The following is a 16643-nucleotide window of genomic DNA, read 5'->3' as shown; positions in this document are numbered from 1 at the left end:
CCTCCATTATAAATAGCTCTTGATCAGGACTACATCTTGGCTGGGGAGGCAGGATAGCACCTTCCTGTACAATGACACTCCCTGGCAGATTTGATTTTGGTCTGATGTGAACATGTTACACTGAGGGCTCAGATTCTTGGCTGTGCTTTACTGAAAGGCCTGTCTGTCAGTCAGCAGCATTCAAACCACTTTGAATGCAAGTGTGGCTGTGAAGATGCAGTTTGGGATCTGGCTACAACTCCTGCAATTGACCGTTTGCTGAAGCCCGCCTCATTAACATAACATATCTTAGCAGCCGTAACGAGGCACGGCAGGTCTGTCAAGCTTCGGATTTCTCCTCGTGCTGAAGCAGTGTGCATGGGGCTGTAGGTAGAGTGTTACTCAGAGTTTAAAGACTTTGGAAAGTGGGGTCATTTACCTCATTGACATCCAACACTGACTTGTTTTAATTCACTTCCTGACATGATCAGGATGGTAAAATATGGATCGAAAGCCACATGTGACCTCTTTTCAGCCTAGGCTATGATAATGAATGATGATAAGTCGTTCAAAGTGACTTAGGTGGAGGTGGAGCTCAAACTTTCTCACTAAGGTATGCTGCGTTCAATTCAAGTTGTTTTGAATGCACCAGTAAGCCTAGTTTTTTTTTATTTTAAACACATGTTCTGTAAAATTAGCACATTTTTGTTCATGTGGTTATGACTCATGTCTTTTCAATTTCCTCAAAATAAGGTAATTTTACACCTCTGGTACAATAGTTTAACTTTACCCATCTGGCAACGCTGGCTGGAGCAGGAACTCAATACGTTATGAGCTCCTACCTTAGTAAATTAGGCCGTATGTGTTTGTGTTACGTTAGCATGTCAAGCAAACTAGCTTAATACCTACAGTAGCAGCCTTATTAATCAGTAATCAAGTTACTCTGAAGTCCAAGAGCACATCAATAACCAACTAATTTAGCTTATACGATTACAGGTTATGTTACCAAAAAAGGGGAACGACAAGCAAACCCCCTGTGTATCATGCTATCAAGTTGTCCGACGTCAACGTTGCCCAAGACAGTATTAAATTTGTCAAACACATTGGTAAGATGTGTAAATGAAAACGTAAAAGTACGTAAGCTAAGTTAGCTCCATAAGCTAGCTGGATACAGCTGATGAAATCTCCTAATGAAAGTTGTTATCTTATTTCACTCGACTAAATTGATGGTTGCTTGCAAGCTGTAATTGTTTACTTCTGTTTGAAATAAAGGACCCATTGTTTCCAAAAATCACGACAGTTTTGATGGTTAATCTGCCACCATCATCATAAATAGAATTTTTTTGATAGGCATAACAACAGCAGGCCTACCTGAGGAGCGCGGGGCTTAGCAAACGGTCAATCGTGAAACTCAAGACTTTCAAAAAGTAGAGTATCCCGTTAATGAAGCATTGTGATCCCAGGGGAAATGTGTTGAATGTACAGCAGAGAGACTACAATGATAATGATATGGGTGATTTTGGTCATTTAAAGTTACGAGAATTGGATTGTCTTTACTTCACCGTAGCATGGCATAGAAAATTGATTGATTGATTGATGTTGGGGCATAAAAAAAACAACTGTTTGTTTGAAAAAGTGATTTTTGCTCTAATCAACTCTCAATATTTTCATCAAAAATATTCCCAACCTGAAAACACAACATTTTACCTAGAAGATCACAATACGGTCGCAATCACTGCTCCACTGACGTCTTGGATTTGTAGATGATTGGTTAGAAACAAGTCTCGATAGATTATGGTACGGCCCAAATTCACGTGCTTACATCAGCTACTGACATTACAACAAAACCCATATAGTTTGTCTGTGTTGCGGCCCAGCAGTGTGTTCGTTGGCTTGTCAAGTGTCAACCAAAGAAAATTCAAACTTCACTGACGTCACAAATTTGAAATCTTCCTCCTCACTGTCGTCAATACGTAGGCAGGTTTGTACTGAGCGGTGCTGGTGCTATCCATCCCTCCCCCCCTCTCCCTCGTCTCCTTCTCCTAATCCTCCTCTTCTCTCAGTCGGAGGGGTCAGTGGCGGTCGTAGGCGGAGGCTGTTGCAGTGGCAGCAGGGCCCGCCCCCCGTGATGTTGCACTGTAGTAGTACGGTGACCCTGGGAAGAAACACACAGACAAATGCTTCATTCATTTTTTCATTCATTCATTAGACATGAAAACATGAGTCTGGTTTATTTAAACTTGGGTCTTGTTTTTGTAGTTTTGTCTGCTTTTGGTAATCATACTATTGTGTTCAGCAGGTGTGGATGGATGTGGAAACATAGTGTCATAGCCACTACGAAGCCAATAATGAAATTTTTGGCCACTTGTGGGCAGTGAGCAAAGCTAACAAGCTAACATATTATCACCTTATAAGGTTGCTACAATGAACATGTCAGCAAATTGCTTCCTTTTGCCTAAAATAATGTCAAAATGCTGTAAAATGTAAAACTACCTGCTTGATATGTTAGGATGTGCATACACGACCTTGAAGCAATTTGTTTAAGACGTGTACGACTCTTCTCACGCTTCTGCTCACATATCTTTCCCTGCTTCACAATGTCGTCACATTCACAGATCTGAGCAATTAACTTGGCGAGTGCAATTTTTTTATTACCGATAGCAGTGATGGTCAAAATGACAAAAAAAATAAGACCGGGGTTGTAATAAATCTGAATTATCCTTCAAATAGTTGGGTTACTGAAATAAATGCAGCGCAAATGTGGAATGAGCAGGTTCAATTTTCTGTTCAGATTATATTTTACTCACTGAATGTGAGTGGTGAAAGGCTGGGATGAGATGACATGAGCTGATGAAGCTAATGACAGAAAAAATTAGTCTCCTTGTCGTGTACAACCAATAAAAGGAACTCAGTCGACTTTCTGACGCTCTTCTCCTCATCTCCTACCTTGACTCGCTCTAACACACACACAGACACACACACACACACACGCACACACACACTATCTAAGTGACAGTCTAAGCTGACACACTGAGTACAGCTCTACTACCGCTGATCCCTTGAGTCTATTCTCTCCTCAGGGAAGAGGTCAATTCAATACTGTAACCCCAAAGACACACAGAAACCCACACCCACACACCTTAATACACACAGAAAAAAACTCACCTCCACACACACACACACACACACACACACACACACACACACACACACACACACACACACACACACTCACACACACCTGTCTCTGTCACTTCCATCAATCAGGCCAGCTGTGTGTTGACAGGTTATGTCTGTCCACAGTCCAGGTAATCTCAGGAGGCTCTTTGGGGAAGTGAGGCATTAAGCCGGCCTGACAAACTATTTAGTCTCAGTCAAGACTTCAGACGCCCTCTTTCCCCTTTTGCCTCTTTTTTTTTTAAAACTCTTTCTTTCATTTGTCACCTCTACTCTCATCCTTCCTCCCCCGCCTTTCCTCAGCATCACAGCCTCTGCCATCAATCTCAAACCTTTCAGTGTCTCCTAATGTGCATCTTGTCCTCAGATTATGTGGCCGCTCATCCGTTATCATACTAAAGTTCCCTTACAGTCTCTTCCTCTTCTTCCCTATCATCATGTTTCCTCATCATTACACCTGAATAATCACACATACGCTCTACCTGATTCTTTCATTTGCTTTTTGTCTCTCTTTCTTTCTCCACCTACCTTGCATCTGTCCTGCCTGGCTGGTGAAGAGACTGGAGGAGCAGCCGATTTCCGTCCCCAGGAGAGACCCATAATCCTGCTGAAACACTGGGGACAGAGGGGTGGAGGGAAGGAGGGAGACGAGAGGTGAGGAGAGGAGAGAAACGGGTGGGGGGCTGCAGGTCAGCACGGCACTGACCCTTCTCACCTACTGACCTTTACGCCGTCACCTCCTGACCGATTCACCTTTAAACGTGACCCCTGAAATGGCTCCCAAGACAATGACTTTGACACTGACTGTTTAAAGGCTCTGGGTTAATTGTTCCTCTTGAACACTGATGCAGAGATGTGAAGACGCCATCATGGAAAGGATGGCTCACATGGAGCTGAATCTAGACAAACTCCATTCACTGGATCGTGTTCTGTATCTGCTAAAATTTGAGCTATAGTCGATACCCTAAAAAAATCCTAAAAATAAACATAGACAAAGAGATTAGAAAAGATGTGTTTTGGAGGCTATTTTGCACCAATATGAATACAAGTGTGCCTTGAGATATTGGCTTTTTTTAAAAGAGAGTCCTTATTCCCCTCTGAAGATGGCTTGTTTATTTAGTTCTGGAAAATATATCAAATAAATGGATTAAATGTCTGAGTTTGTGCCTCAGTAATATTGTAAATATTACCTTTCCATTACCTTGGAAATTTATTTTCCAAAACTACATAGTGCACCTTTAATCTTTTTCTATATTTCTATTGCTGGATCCTGCCGTCACACCTCTCTCCAGGTTGTCTGAGAACAGGTTTTTCAGACTGATGCCATGTCATGTTTCCTTTCAAAGTGAATTATTCATATAAACTAATAATTCCTGTTCATTGTAATGCAGCAGATCAACGCTGGTGGAAGTCTGGTTCAGCCTCAGTCATTAATGTGAGAGGAACTGCATGAAAAATGAAAAATAAGTGGTCGGACTGAACTTCCTCCACAATAACATGAAAATCCCAAAATGCAACATTGATGGTTTATGCAGATAAATGCCTGTTAATCAGTTCTTTCCTCTTTCTCTCCCTCCGTCTGTCTTCGCTTTTCTTCAAATCCATTCACACTCCTAAATTGCCAGTCTTTTAAAAAAAAATCCTTCCACAGAGCCATTAGTATGTCTCTGATGTATTGTACTGTATGGTACAATACAGAAAGAAATGTAATGTAATGGAAAAATGAACAGCGGAGCATGAAAGATACAGCATATTACAAGAGAGTATTAGAGAGGCTGGAACTGGGATGTGAGGTGGAATGAAATGAAATTCATTGATACAATTATTGATCCAGTTCTGGTCAGCAGAAGTGGGTGCAGCAGAGATATGCCATACACCTACCTAATAAGCTGGGGTTGGGAAATCTCCACGATTCATTGTATGTGGAATACTGGGGATGGGAATATGGACTTCCGGAGAAATCTCCCCCTGGAAGAGAGCACAAAACAAGACACAGAGCGTGCTTAGAAACGGCAGAGGATGTCTGTTTCCTTTACTATGTCCTTGAGAAATGTGATGTTTCACTGAGTCCTGAATATTTTGAGTCACCAAAGGCATGGCTAAGACGTTTGGATCATATTTAGGATATAATGTTCACATGACACAAAAATAAACCTGGTTTTTCATATCCCGTATACATGACACTAAAGACTGGTCATCTCTGTCCACTCTTCACTTTTCTTTACCACCTGAGTTACCACTCTGAACGATTTAGTTTCTCCCTCTGATCACCAGGAATACATGATGAGAGCAACCAGAGAGAGAAGTCAGACTTTAATTTAAATTTCATTATTATCATCATATTTTTGTTCCACTGACTAACTGACGTGTAAATCAAGTTCATGATGCACTTTAAAAACACCGATCAGACATCTGGATGAGGTGATTATACACCAAAGTATCCTGTGTTTCATACGAGCACCGCCCCTAAAACAGTCTAACTAAACCACGATTAAGCTTTTTTTTTAAAAGATTATATTTCATTTTTATTATACAGGCAGAGGAAAAAAACTACAAACAAACCTACCCCACAAGCAAAAAACCAGACCAGACAGAGATAAGTACATCAATGTTTTTGCCCGTGTGTGTTTGTTATTAGTTTGTCAGCAGGATTACACAAAAACTACTCAGAAACGGATTTCCACTAAAATTGGATGGAGGCCGGGTGTCAGCCCAGAATAGATCCCATTAACTTTTGGTGTAAATCTTGATAAAGGAACGGATCCAGGAATTTCTCACTTTCTTTAACATTGTGCGACTGGAGGTTTTTCCACATTCGTGCTACTTTCTCAGGGAATAATTCATGAATCTTAACGATATCAACTATATTTAACAACGATTTTTTTAAGTTGAAGAAGTAATTTTAATGCCAATTTTAATGGTGTTGGAAGATGGCTTGTTTTTAAATGACGAATGTTCGCGTTTACTTTGGAGGACTTATTTAGATTCTTTCGCTTCAACCTGCCCTTCGTTTCAGTGGAACGGTTTGCACACCAGTTGACTGAACTGAAGATCTCAGCGAGACTGTAGTGGTCCTCCCATACAGTGGATGATAGCGTAGCTTTTCTCCCTCATTTACTACTTACTGTCTGGGGTCTACTCTTCCTCTTGTCTTCCCCTCCCCGCTCCTCCCTTCACCCCTCTCTCTTTTATTTTTCTCCCTCGTCCTCTGGCCCGCCTGACTACAGCCCGCCCGTCACCCTTCACATCAAAACAACATTCTTCCCCATTTCTTCTCCTCCTTTTTTTTTTTTTTAACCCCATCTCTCTGCTGACTTGCTCTCCCTTTTTTTCCACTCTTTTGCTCTCTCTTTTCTTTTCTCCTGAACCTTCACTCCTCCCGGGGGGATCCCTCTCCCATAGCTGACAGTCACAGACCCTGATGCCCCCCCACACTCCTCCTCCATCCTCACCCCCTCCCCATCCCTCCTCTCTCCCTCTCGTTCTGTCGGTTCTGCCTCACTGCTCCTCTACACCCCCTCTGAGTGTCAGCCCCCCTGCTGCAGAGAGAGAGAGAGAGACAGAGAGGGAGAAGAAGAACAGCAGAAGAGAGTTGCTCGCTTAATGAAGGTATGATATTAGACAGAGCGGACAAAAAGGAGGATAATTTGCCTGAGAAGTGCTGAGATAAAACATGGCGGAGCTGGAGAAGCAAAGTTGGGAGATTATCTCCTCCACTCTTTCCAGTCGGCTCGGGGATTCAGGCAGCTTCGAGTATTCACTGAGAAGAATGTAGATGTCGAGACTGTTTGTGTGCGTGTCTGTGTTTGGATGTACAAGTTTTCTTTCTCACACTACCCTTTGTGTGTGTGTGTTTGTGAGCTTATGTTTAGCTGCGTCTGTCAGGTGGGGTCGGGATGCGGTCTCCATGGCATCCCTGGGTGCGAACATCCTCCCCTTGTCATCACCGTAGTGACGGCAACGTGTCAGGTTGTTTAGGAGACGAGGGGAGGGAGGGTGGAAAAGGCTCAGGGGTCTCCCTCGTGTAGCTCAGTGTCAAGGTCGCACACACACACACACACACACACACTGTCAAAAACAAACACACACACACGCGCACAAACAACCGCATGCCAGCACACAATATACAGCAACCCAAACACACACACACAAATATGCTGTCAAACCTGAGGACAGGACGGGGTTACCCGTCTTTAGATGTGCTGTTCCTACATGTCCACTGAGAGTGTGTGTGTGTGTGTGTGTGTGTGTGTGTGTGTGTGTGTGTGTGTGTGTGTGTGTGTGTGTGTGTGTGTGTGCGTGTCACAGACTGAATGATTGGGGATTCTCAGAGACAAGAACTTGTAAACATTGTTTTGACTTTGCTGCTGTTGCTTTTGTGTTTCTGCCTTTATTTCTCTGCAGTGTACTTCACACTGACCATGAGCAAGACTGCCAGGCTGAGAGAGAGAGAAAAGGAGACAAGAAGAAGAAGAAGATGAAGAAGAAGAAGAATGGCGGTCCAGGATTGAAACACAAAAGCAGCGTTGAAGGCGGAGTGGAAGGGAATGAATGAATTAGTCGTGGGTCACTGGTGATTCTCATTAAAAACAAATTACTAATGTTGAGGAGGGACAGCTGTGCTACTGTGGCTGGTTTCTAATGATACACAGAGAGACGCACACACAACACAGGCACAAACACACACACATATAGGTGCACACAAACACACACACACACACATGCCAACCCCCTGGGAGCACTGTCAGCCATAGTGTAGACAGACAAGAAGGAGGAAGTGGCAATGCTAAGTACACCCCCTGAAGAGGCGCATACACACACACACACACACACACACACACACACACACACACAGGACACACTGGGCACACACACCCAGTGGGAATTCAAACAGATATGAAAGTACAGTTACAGATCTGACGAAATGTGGCGAGAGGAGGAAGAATTCCTGTAAGGATGTCAAGAGCTGTCATTTTTTGCCAGTGAGAAAAATTTAAATTGTTTGAGTCAGTGTATGTGTGTAAATGGTGATTGTGTGTAAGTGGTGTGTGCTCTGTGTGTGTTTGTTTACTCACCAGGTACCATGCCAGTGAGGGAGGGGGTGGAGTAGCTGCCCTGTCCAGTGGGAGGAACATGAGGAGGGTAGCCTGGCAGAGTGGTGCTGGCTAGATCTCGACCTGTAATGACACACACACACACACACACACACAAACACACACACACACACACACACAAACACACACATATGCTGTTATCAAGATTTTACTGCTATCAGTATAATCAGCAGTGTCAACTCTGTTAGAAACAGTTGCTACGTTGTACAGTTGTCCTTTACGTTCTTCTATATGACACAGGATCAATTAATTTATGAATACAGCTAACGATTATTTTCTTGTCTTCAAATGTCTTTTTTTTGTGCGATCAACAGTCAGATATTTACCCCTTTGTCATAAAAATGTAAGAAACTAGATAAAAATTGTTGTTTATGGTGAATTTTGCCATCATTGCTTAAAAAATATTGTTGATTGTTAGAATTGTTGCTGTTGTTCTTTGGCCCATCAGCTAATCGATTAATCGGCTAATTGTTGCAGCACCAAATTAAAGTTAGACATCATAAGACTAAAGTTATTTGTGATCTCTGACTGTTTGCTCTGACAGAATTTTAACGTTTGTACAGCAAAGAAACTATAAAACAAGTTTTAACTTTAGTGTATCATTGTCAGATGAACTCACATTGACGATGACAATAACAAGTGACAACATCTTTACAGTAACAAGATAAAGAGACGTTCACCCCAAATCAATTAACATTTTTTTCATATGTTGGTCTGCCTTCTCTTGAATATATTGGAACTAGACAGCACTCTGCCTTTGTGCTCAAAGCACCACAAGCCGATTTCTTTCCCGAAAATCATTAACTGGTTTCTTGTGATATTCCAGTTTCATGTAGGGAGTATTTTCTCTCTACCGAACAACATCAGCAAACTGTATTGCTGTGCAGAAGGAAGCTTGCGTCTACTCAGGGACGAGAGGCTACCTCACTAAACTAGCGAACGTTGCCGGTCAGCCGAGGAAGACGCCATTAATGTTTACATCCCGCACTATATCGTCCATGAGTAGAAAATAGTTCCCGCATGAAACTGCTCACAACAAGGTCTGTGGATTATCTTGAGTAACTCGGTCATGACTTCTGTAAAGAGACATTGCTGTTGAGTTTTTCCGAGTCGAGTGCCATCTGGTTCCTTTGCATTCAAGAGAAGTCAAGCATCTCTCGGCTAATATCTCCAAAACTTGACAACTCACAGCACAACATTCTAGATGGATGATTTTGGGATGAACTGACCCTTTAAGTTTGTTACTCTTTGCTGTAGTTTTTACTTTCCACCCCTGATAGTCATTATGATAAACACAAAAAAGTGAATGTAGAAACATTTTACTGTTAAAATTCTGCAAATATCCTGTTGAAAACTCTAAATCTCATACAGGATCTTTACTGTAAAATTCCTCCAGAAACACATTTAGGATGTCTATCCTTCTTTTGTTCTTTCCTTCTTGTTTTCCATCCACTGACATCTATTAATTTACCAACTCCCCCTTCTCTCGTTACCACCGTCTCCCCCCTCCTTCCTCTCTCTGTCATTTGGTGGATTGGATATATAACTGCATTAGACTACATGACAGTGTGTCGGCCCAAATCATTTCTCTATGTTTGCACGCAGTAGACATTGGGAGTGCGTGGAGAGGGAGCCCTCCATTCATCATCATCATACACACACACACAACCGCACACATGCACACACACGCGTCAACACCCTACTCCTCCCCCCTGCACACACACATTTATCATCATCATAAACAGCTCAGATGCTAACACCATCAATCCCATTCACTTCCCCTCCACTTAACCACCACTAACTAACTGAGAGGAGGAGCAGGAGGAGGAGGAGGAGGAGGAGGAAGGGGAGGAGGAGATGGGAAATAGAGAAGGGAATATAAAAGACATGGAGAAAGATGGTGTCACACAAAACAGAGAGAACATGGAAGACAGAGAGGAAGAGGAGTGAATGGAGGAGGACAACAGCAGTAGCTGAAAATGATGGCTTTACTTCAGTAAAAGTAATACCACAATGTTAATGCTCGATTACAAGTAAAAGTCCTTCAGAATTAGAGTATCCAACACAAAAGTATTCATTATGCACAAATTCATACTAGTTCTTAAGATGTATAAACATGTACGCAGCGTTTTATCGTTGTAGTTTATCGAGCCGGAGCTAATTTGAATGTATATGTTTTGAATGTGAAATCTTTATGCAAAGAATATCTGATCAATTAATATGTAAAGATAAAATGAATATGATTGGCTAATGTACAAGTACTTAAAAATGTTTTTAAGTCAGCGGTGGAGTTAATGTAATTAGCTTCTGACACAGGGGAATAGAACCAGGCAGATAAAGTAGCTGTACTGATAAACAAGTCAATATTAGTTTAGCTTAGTGCATATGTGCTTGTGTATGTCGGCCGATAACTAAAGAAGTTATTGCAGAACAGAAATACAGAAGATATTTGAAGTGATTTAGAGATCACCAACTTTGTTCACCAAAGTGTTCCAACAAGATAATTTTTCAAAGGTAAACTGTCCTGCTCAGAACAAATCTTAGTCAAAGGTCAGCCATGCTAACAAATGTGTTGACACAGTGGTGCTTTAAGCTTACACAGAAATGATGTTGTTAGAATGATGTTAAGCAGGTTTGATTTGCATAATGATAAACATTTTAGTTTAGCGTTTTAGCATGTTGAGGTTGGAATCAAACAAACATGTTTTCTTACATTTGGCAATCAAGATTTGGATATTACACTTGGCAACGTTTTGATTTTGATAATATTTTGATTAATTGCAAAGCCCTAAATATTCTATTAGGCACCATTAGGACAGGCTTAGATCCTCTGGGGACCTTGAATGTCTGTACAAAACTGAGATATTGCGGTCTGGAGTAGTGGAACGACAGACTGACGCTGTCATTGTTAGACCCCTGCTGATAGCTTGGCTAAAACTCTTATTTAAGGGAATGCATGTTTATGTGTAAATGTGTTAATGGATTATTCATCGTTGTTACTCTTTTAGTTCCTAAATATCAGTGTTGGTCAACCTCAAAAATCAGTTGTCAGTCAGGCTTTAAGGGAGAAAAATCAAGTAGAACAGAAATGGGGGGAAGAAATGGACTTGAAATGAGGACGGGGAGTAAGCACAGAAAAACGTGTGTTTACAAACGAATCCAACATCTCATCCTCTCATATTTCTGTCCTCTCCACTTGATATTTGCCTCCTCACCTCCCTCCCTACTTGTGTTTCTCTCTCACTGATCCCCTCTCGACTCCAGCCTCCTCTGTCCCTCTCCGCCTCCTCTCTGCTGTCTCAGTGTAGTAAAGTTTTTCTCTGCGTTTGACGCGACAGCGAGGCATTAGTGCAGACGGGCTACTCATCCGCTCAGGGTCAGTGCACAGGGCAAGGAGGAGAGGGAGGAGAGGGTGGAAGAGAGGAGAGATGGACTCTCTACAGCCCAACTTAGAGGGGGCAGACAGGGCCAGATCCTCTGAGGTGTGTGTGTGTGTGTGTTTCTGTGTCTGTGTCTGTGCACGCAGTGTATTTGTGCATATGTATGCCAGTTGTGTTGATGTATCTGTTCTCCACAGCTTTGCCGTAGAGGTCAACGAACAAGTACAAGTCTCCTCCGTGCTCGCTTGCAGCTACACATGAACACGTATCCCCTTCCTCTTTTTCTCTTTTACTCTCTCCCGATCTAACTCCTCCACATCAAACAGCCATCAGAGGAACATGTGTCAAACCTGGAGGGAATCGAGGGTGTACAGCGCGTCCCTTTGCACTCATGTTGACTAGGTGGCGTTCAGGGCAAAAAAAAGGAAAATGCCCTACAGATTTGGAAAAGGCCTCAGAAAGGAAGATTGAATGTGTAAATGTTGCTCTACGGCATGTGTCCGGAGTATCAACACTTCAAGGATGCAATAACATTGCGTCAAACACAGAGACGTCTGATCCCCTAGAGGGAGCTCTATTCTGAGGGAAAAGACAGGAAAGGAAATGCATGCATAATATTCAGAGGGTGTGTGTGTGAATATGAATGTGTGTTTGCATGCATAAGCAGAAATGGAAATTTTATCTCCCTCTCTCTTTTTTTCTCTGTGTCTCTGTGTCTCTCTCTCTCCTGACTTGAGCAGGTAATATTCCTCAGTGGTTTCAAAGGGCAAAAAAAGAGCCCTCTCCCAGATATCCCAAATTCCCAGCTCTATGATTCCCCTCATTACAGATGGGAACGTCGAAGCCTTGTCCAAGCGCTCCCCGGTCTGCTCTTAATTAACCGCTGCCTCTCCCGGCGCCCCTAAATGGAGACAGAGGACGAGACGAGGCTCTCACTTTTCCTCTATCCTTCCACCTTTCTTTCCCTTCTTTTCCTCTGGGCTTCTCACCTCTCCTGAGATCCAAAGCACTGAGCTCTTTAAACAGGATCACTTAGAATCCATGTAGCTTCGCTCGCTGCTGAGGTGGACTTAAACGATGTTTGGCTCACTGTGTTTGGAATACGAATTACTCTGTTTTTTTATACTGAGGTCAGACCTGTGCACTAGGCTTCATTTTTTTCTCTTTCATGTATTGATATGGACTGAGCTGTGATCACACAGCCAGAGCAAAAAAGAAATTCATCACATCAGTCGCAATAGTTAAATAGAAAAAAATCTGCTTCAATTAGCTCTGAATTATCATCTTAGCATTATTTTGTTGCACGACCATTTAGTTTATATTCTCAACCAATATCTGACTCTGTATCTTTTTAGGATTTGGATGTTGTTAATATGCAAAATGAAGCATACTGTACTGCTGGATTCATTGAAAATGTTTATGGTAATTTACTTTATATTAATTAGTTTTTCAGGGCTCCTACCATAGATTAAATGTAACCTCACCAGGCATGAAACTAATGTCGCTGACAACGCTCCGCAAATGAAAAAACGTTCATGTGCATTTCCAAAAGGCAAAAATGGTAAGAAAAAAAATACATCAGGTTCATAATTTTATTTTGGGTTGCTACTAGATTAGGTTCATATGCTTTAATGTTAAGAAAACACATCCGCTTTCTCATATTGTCCAGTGCTGCAGCACTGTATTCCCCCTCTGTCTGAAACCCTCTGTTTTAGCTCCTGTCTCTTTAACACCTCCCCTCCTAAATACCCAGTCTGCTCTGATTGGTCAGCTCGCACAAGCCTGACCCAGCACCACTTACAAAGACAGAGGAGCTGAGCTAAAGCAATTCTTGCATGCCAAACCAGCCGCGAGGCATAAATTATGTGAATATGTGACTCTGTGACGTAGTGTGATGACGAGGCGTTTCAGGAGCGGTGTTTTCTGTGGGAGAGAGGAGCTTCTATTGGAGCATAAATGACGAAATTAACTAAGTTAGTTAAAACAACTCACCCTTAACTTGTGGTTTCGCACTGGACTTGAACAGCTCTTTATGCTACTTTACCTGACTTCCTCCTTTGCTGTTGTAATAACTACTACAAGCACTAGAGGCCACTGCCTAACAACAAACGACAATATGGGTCGTAATGAGCTGCACTCACAGTTAACCTAAATGGTCATTTTCCTGATGAGGACCGGCCGCTTTTCATGTTTTTAGCAGCTACAATAGGGGACGCAGAGACAAGGGGTGTTGAGTTGGACCTTTAATTTGTTATCAGGTATAAATAAAAAAAGAAGAGTTCAGTTAAATACTTGTCTTTCTTACCTGGAACGAGTGAATAGGACTGTGGACCGGACACACTGGCTCCTAACTCCGCCCCTGTACCAGGATTGGCCAAACTGTTCTTCATCTCGTCCAGTCCACCACTTAGTGAGGCCATGGCCGAATAATCTGACGTCTGAGCAGAGGCAGGAAGTGGAGAGAGAATAAAAAAAGGGAACAAATCATGACGTTTCCTGTTCGATACAACATGAATAAATACTGTAGTGCTGGATGTTGCTTACAGCTGTGATCAATTTGTTTGTTACATCCTGCTACAATCCAACATGCTGCCCCTTCCTTATAGCAAAGAGCAATGAAGCTTTAGTATGAACACACACACACACACACACACACACACACACACACACACACACACACACACACACACACACACACACAGGAACACACCTACAGCTGAGAGTTTATTGATCTGTTTACAAAGACAGGGATTTACTGAACAACCAAGTCCAACAGTCTATAACCAGCGGATCAGCTTGCTCCTTCTCTTCATCTCTCCTCTCTCACCCTCACACACTCACACACACACAGACCTACACACACATTGTACATGTTGTACACATATAAGCAGTGGCATTGCATAGACCATGGCTAACACAAAGCCTCTTGTCTCCCCAGATACCAACAACAATAAGAACTGTGATCATCTCAACACACATCCACACAGACTCCCAGTGCTCTTAACACACACACACACACACACACACACACACACACACACACACACACACACACACACAGTGTGCACAAGTTAAAGACATATAGAAAAGAAGAGACTGAAGTGACAAAGCAATATCAGGTTGTTATCTAGTTGTACAGATTCTTTTCTCTGTGAAAACTCTCTTGAGGATCTTCCAGATAGTCAGACCTTGAAGCTACAGTGCAGATTAAAAAGTGTCAAAATAAATAGAGGTTACCATGTTACAGTAACGTACATGTAATAGTGATTTGTTTATGCGAATATGCATGTTTTTAATCAAATGTTCATCATGTCATAAAATTTCTCCTCTTCTGATTTTATCTCTAATCTATTCTAGTGCCACAAAATAGTCAAATTAACACAATAGAAAACACTAAAAATGTTACATTCTGTTCATCTAAAAAACATTTTTAAAAGTCTGTTGTCCCTAGTATATTTCATGACCTTTGTATCAACCAAGTTCATGCAGACAAAAAATCATGAAGCAGCCACTGTTACAAACTAGCTGAGCGTGCTCTCTCTCTCTCGCTTTCCCAAAATGCAGACAGATAGATGGATAATGGAAACTGTCCCCTCACCTCAGTCTGACCCCAACACTAAACCATGACCCATCCATCCTCATCCCTCTGCCCCGGTGTGTGTGTGGTGATTTAGAGTGATGGCAATGATGCTGATGACCAACTATATATAGATTAACCACCAATTCTCAGGGCTGCTACACTCATGATGGGCAAATGACCTGTCTGCTGGCTATATGTGTGGTGTGGTGTGTATGTGTGTGATTGATTATATGAGTTGTGTAGTTTATAGAATGTATATATAGAAAAACAGTGAAAATGTTAGGGTTATAGGATGTTATAGGATTAAACGCACAGTACGTAATTTCTGATGTTGTGACGTAGAACAGGATCATGGGAGATGTTGTCTTCATTGTTAAACAGCCAACATTGGCTATTAAAATTCAACTCCAGTATGTTGAGCGGTAAGAATATGTGCAAATAATTGTAATATACTTCTGCAATGGCTGTGGCTTTGTGTAGAAAAATTATAAAAATAAATGTCTATACAGCTGACCTGTGTGTGTATGTGTGTGTGTGTGTGTGTGTGTGTGTGTGTGTGTGTGTGTGTGTGTGTGTGTGTACACTAATGACAGCAATCAGAATTTCCTTTAGGTGATGAGGTGAGAGTTTTGCACTGACCCTTTTAATACCTCTGCATCCGTGTGTGTGTGTGTGTGTGTGTGTGTGAGGACGTGTAAGTGTAGGCGTGTGTTTGTGCTCACTGACCTCTTAAACACCCCTGTGCTCGTCAACACACAACACAACCACTGGACTGTGACCTGCCAAATAAGAGCTTACCCAGTACACTACACACACATCTCTCTCTCTCTCTCTCTCTCTCTCTCTCTCTCTCTCTCTCTTTACACTTCAGACACATTTTTAAGCCCTCTTTTCTCTCTTAATGCCTCCCCCTCCCTCCCCCCCACACATCACACCTGTAGTTTTTTTTTCACCCAATCATACATGCTATCCCCTCCTCCTCCCTCTCTTGGCCGCTCTCTGTCTTATTATAATGGTGTCTAATGTGTCCATGTATCCATGTAGATGGGGGCCGGGCAGCAGCAGCAGCGGAGAAGAAGGGGTCTGCCGTGGTAATTGGCCATGATGAAGTTTGGCCAGTGGGGTGACAGGCCCGCTAAGGAAGATGGATCATTCTCATTCGGCCCCGTAAATGTTGTCAATTCCACCGCTCATACAGCGCCATCAGCCCTCATCAAAGAGGAGGGACGCAGCTGCCGGGCCATGGAAGGGTTGGGGTTTGGGGGGTGCTGGAGGTGGAGGTGGTGATGGTGGTGGGGGAGTTGTACATTGCAGGATGGAGGGTTAAAAGAAAAGGTGGCACAGGAGCTGGGCCAGGGGGCAGGAAGTCATGGGCATAAAGAAGGACGAGAGGAGAACAGATGGGATGGAGAT

The 16643-nt window shown here is 42.5% G+C and overlaps 1 protein-coding gene across 1 annotated transcript in view; it reads right to left on the bottom strand.

Moving 5' to 3' along the window:
- Positions 1 to 2051: 2051 nt before the first annotated feature.
- Positions 2052 to 16643, bottom strand: part of pax5 (paired box 5) — a gene marked incomplete at its 3' end in the record, with an annotated part of 54853 nt that continues 40261 nt past the window's right edge. Inside the window, exons 7-11 of the mRNA XM_084368771.1 lie at positions 13956 to 14088; positions 8232 to 8333; positions 5038 to 5124; positions 3685 to 3771; positions 2052 to 2134 (exon numbers count right to left, since the gene is read on the bottom strand). Coding sequence (XP_084224897.1) covers positions 2052 to 2134; positions 3685 to 3771; positions 5038 to 5124; positions 8232 to 8333; positions 13956 to 14088 — 492 coding nt within the window. The remainder of the gene's footprint in view (positions 2135 to 3684; positions 3772 to 5037; positions 5125 to 8231; positions 8334 to 13955; positions 14089 to 16643) is intronic.

This window comes from Pagrus pagrus, assembly GCF_965226575.1.
Source record: "Pagrus pagrus genome assembly, chromosome: 2".
Taxonomy (NCBI): domain Eukaryota; kingdom Metazoa; phylum Chordata; class Actinopteri; order Spariformes; family Sparidae; genus Pagrus; species Pagrus pagrus.
This window is presented reverse-complemented; position numbering and strand designations above follow the sequence as displayed.